Source organism: Capricornis sumatraensis, chromosome 10 (genome assembly GCF_032405125.1).
Source record: "Capricornis sumatraensis isolate serow.1 chromosome 10, serow.2, whole genome shotgun sequence".
Classification (NCBI taxonomy): domain Eukaryota; kingdom Metazoa; phylum Chordata; class Mammalia; order Artiodactyla; family Bovidae; genus Capricornis; species Capricornis sumatraensis.
The window spans coordinates 19426684-19432883 of NC_091078.1; the positions used below are offsets into that span (position 1 = coordinate 19426684).

The following is a 6200-nucleotide window of genomic DNA, read 5'->3' on the forward strand; positions in this document are numbered from 1 at the left end:
AAGCGGGGCGGGTGGTGACACGGGTCACAAACGCCCAGCGCTGCCCCTGGGTTCCGGCTGCCTGGACATGGGGACTGCTCTGGCTGAGCCCACTGCACTGCTTCAAGGGGCAGCATCTGAGGAGGTGCAGGAGTTGGAGCATTCTCCCCCCACGCCCCCTGTCTGTCTCCCTCACCCACTGCACCAAGCGTGATCCCCAAGGCTCTGGGCAGCAGGAGGGACCCAGACCATTACCGCTCACTGGAGATGAGCAACAAGGTTCTAGAGGCTAAGTGAGCCGTCCAAGGTCACAGACTCACAAAGCAGAGCAGAGCCTACAAACAAACAGGCTTCCTCCAGGGCCCAGCCATCCAGTGTGCGGGGCCTTCTCTGCCCTCATGGTCAGGCATCCCTGGGCAGAGGCTCTGACCACCACAGCAGGGCTTTTCCCTTACTTCAGAGAGCTGGAGTCCTCGGTTAGAAAGCCTGGCTCCCTGCCTCTGCTAAATGGCCCAAGCAGAGTCCCAGAGCTGCCAACACTGTTTAGCTCTGTCTCAGGCTTGGTGCTTCTTCTGGGGAGACAGAGCTGTGGTCCCTACTTGCAGGCTAGCTGGTGGGTGGGGAGGGGTAGACGGTGTGAGCAAAGGGCTTGGAACTTGTGGAAGGGCCCAAGAGGCCGCTGGTGCTCGGAGATGGAGCAGCCACAGATGGTGGGGCCAGGAGCTCCTCCCCAGACAGCCCCAACTAGGGGTTTGAAAAAGCCCCACGGGGGGACAATGGTTGTCTCCAGCCTCACAGAGGCAGCAGAGGGAACCCAGCTGTGGCTTCTGAGGCAGTCAGGCCACAAATCCAACCTGACATGGAAACACAGGGCTCCGAGGATTAGCCCTAGGGATTAGTAGAAACCTCCATTGAAATCTGCCCTCAAGGTGGCCCGGTCTGGGGGGTCCCAACACGTAGCAGGCAGCGTGGTGGGTCAGGGAGCAGAGGAGGAAGGGGCCACGCTGTTCAGCAAACCTCCAGCTAGGACGCCCACTAGGCCAAGGCAGCCCTCGGCCTCACTCGGGCCCATCGCGGTCTGCATCTGGCCACCTCCACCTGCTTAGAACACGCCTGCAGCACAATTTCTTGGTGGCGAGGGTTTACCAAAGGACCTCAGACAGGAGGCAGAGACGGCTTGTATTACTAGCAGGTCCAAAGGCTGCACGACCCCAGGAGGCGCCTTCTCTCAGCATACTGCCTCTACGAGGCAGATTTTCAGACCCTGGACCTTGAGAAATGAGGCAGGACATTGGTTAGCAATCTGCCTGGAGCCCAAGAGGCACAGGGAAGGTGGGCTGAGGAAAGGAGGGTCAAGAGGGGCCCCTGGGACCCCAGCCCACTTCAACCACAGAAGCTGTATTGGGTCTATGTCTTGAGTGTTGAGCTCAAGCGGCAAACAGCACTTCTTACTTCAACAACTCACTTTTTTCAAATCCCCACTTCTTCCCTTAAGCTGGCTAGCAAGTCCATGGAGAACGGGTGGGGGTGGGGAGCGTGCCACTGCCTCAGGGGCTGACACCGGGGCTCCTCCCAGCCCACAACCTAGCTCTTGCCCATCTGCCTCCTTCTAGTGGGAGCAGGGAGGAGGGCCCTGCCTTCTCTAAAGCAGTCTCAATTCTCCCCCAAGGCTGCAGGCTTTGGGAATGGAAACTGAATTACAGAAAAAGACACAGTTCTCAGTCCTCCTGAATTTATGGACTCAGATTCATAGCCCTTCAAGGAATTTTATACGTTGAAGGTTCACTTAAGATTTATTTCTTCAGAGCTCTACAAGCCAAGAAGGCAGGGAAAGCTCAGCCTCAGGGGAAGCTGTAGGGGTCGTCCCTCCCCCAGGGCTGCTGGGCTGGAGCCACTGGGGGCGGGGGGGAGCAGGCGGCGGAAGTGCCCCAGGAGGAAGTGCCCCAGGAGACAGCCGGGAGAGCAGCCAGGCCTGGGTACCCCCTCCCCTGCCCAGGCCCCAGAGGAGCCACTGGGAGCTAGACTCCTTCCCAGTCTACAGAAATAGAGACACAGAAGACCCTGAGAAGAAAGTCCTGTTTGAACAGCATAAAGCTTCCCCTGGGAGTGTCTGTGATAAAAGCCACCAGCTCCCTCCAGGGCACAGGGTTGGTGAGGAGAGGGTTCCGTCCCCCATAGCACACAGGCTCTCAGCAGGGACAGGAACCATCTCCACCTCTCCCCAAGTCTCCCCCACATATACCCCATGAAGGTCTGCTGCCCCGGGCTGGGCTTTCAAGAAGCACCTCCCAAACCTGCCTTCCTCCCCCAAACCACCAGACCCAGAAGGAGGACCCTAAATGAAGGGTGACAAGTCTGGTCCCCGGGCATGGGGAGCCCTCAAGCTCACCCAGCCTCTCTCTGACCTTTGATGATCAGCCCACTGAAGGCCCAGAGCCCCCAGGCATCCAGTGCCACCCCGGCCCCCCAGCAGGGCCTCCACACAGACCCAGGGCTCAACCAGCCATAGCTCAAGGCCGCTACTCACCAAAAGCCGGGCACCCTCACCCTGCGTGCACCGACTGGTCAGTGCCAAGACCTCTGCTTTCTGGGGAGAGTGTCCCGAGGTTAGAGGCCGTGAGAGCCTTGGGAGGCTGAGGGAGGGCTGAGCAGCCTCTGGTCCGAGCCCCTGGGCCAGGGAGACCTGCACTCCAGCTGTCCTGACACAGCCCACAGCCTCACTGGTTGTTCTTATCAGAGGACCTGCCCCACGCCACCCCACCCCCAACAAGGCCCACAGCTAAGAGTGAGCCAGTTATCCAAGCATCAGTCAAAAGGCCCAACTCCAGGCTTTACCTGGCCCACTGCCCCTGCTCTCAGAGGCTGCAGGGAAAAGGTTAGAAACCACCCCCCCAAGGTCAGTACCCGCCTCTGCCCATTTCACCAGCCCCAGCCACTCCCAAACCACCCTTACCATGTCTTCCAGATCTCCATGCAGCCGTACTACCCATGTCTTTACATGGACACACTTTTACTTAAATTTCTTTATTGAAAATGCCACCACAATAAGTAGAATACCAGTACCACGTGTCATAAATAAAAGGTAGCCAATAAAAATATACCATTAAAATGGAACGGAGCTATAAAAGTCTGGAAACTTTTCCCACTAAGCCCCAGGCCTGCTCCCTAGTAACGGGGAAGCCAGCCCGTGTTCTGGGCATGAGAACACATTGGCACCTAGCAGAGACTTTCTTCTTGGCATAAAAGGATTGGAAGAGAATTGGAAAGAGAATCCCTCTTTTGCTGTGACTTTGTGCTTAATGTCTGACACTAGCTAAACACGTCTCAAGGGAATGAAGTGGGGATCCACCCGATCCTTTGGGAATGTTGGACTAGAGGCTCCCTCCGCCTCTTGCTTAACACAATGTACACACAGGCTCTCTGAGCACACCCTCAAGGCACCGGTGTGGAACTCCTCCCCACGTGCCTGCTCTCACACCGAGGCCCCAACGCTCCCCCTCCCACACACCTGCCCCCCAGCAGCCCCTGGAGGTCACCGCTGACTCAGGTGGGACACCAGGTAGACGAGGCCCACCAGCAGGAGCCCGCGCACGCCGAGCATCATGAGCAGGAAGAGCAGCAGGATGGAGGTCACCGGCTCCACGGCGTGGTTGCCCAGATGCCATTGTGGGAAGCCCATATTCACCAGCTGCCGGTTGAGGTCATTGAAGGGGGACTGGGCGGCACCCAGCCTGGCGCCTGCCTGCTGCTGGCGGGGGCCGGGACCCCCCAGGGAGGCACCGTGGCCCCTATTGAGAAAGCTCTGCGAGGTGAAGACAGAGAGAGACGAATGAATCCAGAGAAAGCTTCCCTGGAGTTGAGGCACTGGAGGCAGGAGGATGCCTGCCCTCCCCTAAGACCACCTGGGGCCACCCCCTCCTTTCTCAGCAATCCCCAAATGCTACCCATACCACTATGGGTAGCCCAAATGCCAGCCTAACCACTGAGTCACAAGCTCTCAGAGCACAGAAAATGCCAATCCATATTCCCTATGTCACGTGAGAGAGAGTAGAGGAAGGAGGCAACGAGATAAGACTACAGGGCGTGGCTTCTGGGAGGACATTTTTAACCTCCTCCTTCCTTCTTTTCAACTCCTCATCGTGCAGCCATGGGCTCATCTTCTCCACTTATTCTCCAGCTTCTCTCTCATCCAACAGACTCTAAAAGATGCTGGCTCCAGTAGGGGTTGCTGACCAGATTACGGGAGAGAGCTCTTGGGTTTGAAGTCTGGGAAGGCTGCCTGGAGAAAGGAGAGCTGGGGAGGCAGAGGGCTGAGAAATAAATCTACTGGGGTTTTCCCCAAGCCTTAAACCCCCAGGCTGCCCAGCCCTGCTCTCTATAAACAGGGCTTCAGTACAGAGAAGGTTAATCACCAGCAAGGGAGCCTCTGGGATCGAAGAAGTAATTGGTACATTGGACAGGAGACCAGCTGCTCTCATCCACAGGGCTGGGTGCCTACCTGTCGAGGAGTGCTACTGCGCGGCTGGGTAGTATTCCTCACGCGGGGGTCATCATCCTGCACAATTTCCCCATTGGCCAAGATCCGAACCATCCTTCCAGGCTGCACCTTTCACCAGGCCTCAAAACACCTGAAGGAAAACATTCACCAAAGAGATGCTTGCTTTCAGTGGGAAAAACTGCAATTCTGGGTGCTCACATTGGTGACCCAGGCTGAGCAGATGGTGTGTCTAGTTAATAAAGACAAGAGAAACAAATACTAGCTGTTTGAAAGAGTCCACTAGGAAAACTATCAAAAGGACCTTCGAGGGACTTCTCTGGCAGCCCAGTGGTTAAGACTTCTCACTTCCAATGTAGGGGGCATGTGTAAGTTCCCACTTGCTGCAGGGCGAAAAAAAAAAAAAAAAAAAGATCCTTGGAGAAGGAAGTTTTATTATTAATCACCACCGCCAGCAACAAAGGAGATGACAACTCTTGCTCATCAAGTCCACCCAGGCTCATCTCACTCACACCTCCCAACAATCTTCCAGGGCTGCTCCAGCTAGAGACCCAGAGGGGCTTACCTCACTCACCTAGGACCACCCGTTCATGGCCAGCAGAGAAAGAACATGAAACCAAGAGCTCTGGCCCAAGGTCCCTCCCTGTTACTAACTGTGGAGTTCAGTGTCTCCATTTCCCTTCCGTTAAACAATGGTCCAGTGTGCAGTTCCTTCGGAGAGATGCTAGGGACTCAGGCCTTCTGCCCGAAGGAGGCAGGGCCCACTTCAGAGCTGCTTTCCTGCAAAGGGCTTACCCTCAGCTGTCCCTCACCTCTCAGCTAACACCAGGAGGGCGGGGCCAGCCTTCCCGAAATACAGGATGGGGGATGCTGCTGCGGACCTGGGAGCGGAAGGGAGAAAAGGAGCGGGGAGGGCCCCAAGGGAGTCCATGGCTGGAGCTGGGGGTCCTTCCACGCTTCTCCCCGAATCTGGGTCAAGGCCATTATTTCTCAGAATATGAGCCACAGTTTTCGTCTAAATTTTCAAAAGCACTCGTAACACACTCGCCAAAAGGGGTTAAGAGCCCTTTTCCCTTGCCCAAGGCATGGACAGGCGGATCCCCTTTTTGAAGCCTGCTGGCCCTTGCAAATAACCAAGAGGGTCCAAGGGCCCTCCGCAGTCCCTTTGTGCCTCGCCATCCCGCCCCGCTGGGTGGGCTGAGGGTGCGGTGGGCCCTTCCAGCTCCTGCCACTATGGGAGGTGGGGGTGGGGAACGGGGCTGGCAGGGCGCGCTGCCGGGGTGGGAGGGGCCGCTGCCCGGGCCGCGGAGCCCGACTCCGAGACCAGGCCCAGGGGAAGGGAGGAATGCACCCTCGCTCCCCCGCGCCCAGGGTCTCGGACACTCACCTGCGGGCGCGGCTCCCGGGCCCCGGTGGCGTCCACTCGCCGCGGCTCCCAGGCCGCTTCCTCCCACCTGACCTCACAGGAAGCGCGCGCCGCAGCCGCACTGCCCCGCAGGTGGCGCGGCAGCTCCCTCTGTAGGCCTCTGGGGGAACTGCAGCTGCCGGGACCCAGGCGGCGCAACACGCGGGAGGAGGGAGACACACCCGCCAGAAGAGGAACTGAAAGAGGTCCCGGTGCACCTCAGGACTGGGAGAGAGGGAGTGCGGAGGAAGGAGGAGCGCAAAGAGAAGGGAGAAGGGGCGGAGGAAAAACTAGGATGTGGGGGAGCCTCCGACCTGGGGG

At 58.0% G+C, this 6200-nt stretch overlaps 1 protein-coding gene across 1 annotated transcript; it reads right to left on the reverse strand.

Moving 5' to 3' along the window:
* Positions 1–3032: 3032 nt before the first annotated feature.
* FAM241B (family with sequence similarity 241 member B) lies at positions 3033–5924 on the reverse strand. Its single transcript, XM_068982984.1, has 3 exons — positions 5862–5924; positions 4478–4607; positions 3033–3781 (listed from the first exon to the last, which is right to left on the reverse strand). The coding sequence occupies exons 2-3, from the start codon at positions 4568–4570 to the stop codon at positions 3512–3514; spliced, it is 363 nt and encodes a 120-aa protein (XP_068839085.1). The 5' UTR covers positions 4571–4607; positions 5862–5924; the 3' UTR covers positions 3033–3511.
* Positions 5925–6200: the final 276 nt, after the last annotated feature.

What these genes read in the sequence shown, in the direction of transcription:
- FAM241B (XM_068982984.1), bottom strand. Translation starts at nt 4,570, where the DNA reads ATGGTTCGGATCTTGGCCAATGGGGAAATTGTGCAGGATGATGACCCC. An exon ending in GCAGTAGCACTCCTCGACAG is followed by an intron (nt 3,782 to 4,477) that starts GTAGGCACCCAG and finishes TTCACCTCGCAG; the next exon opens with AGCTTTCTCAATAGGGGCCA.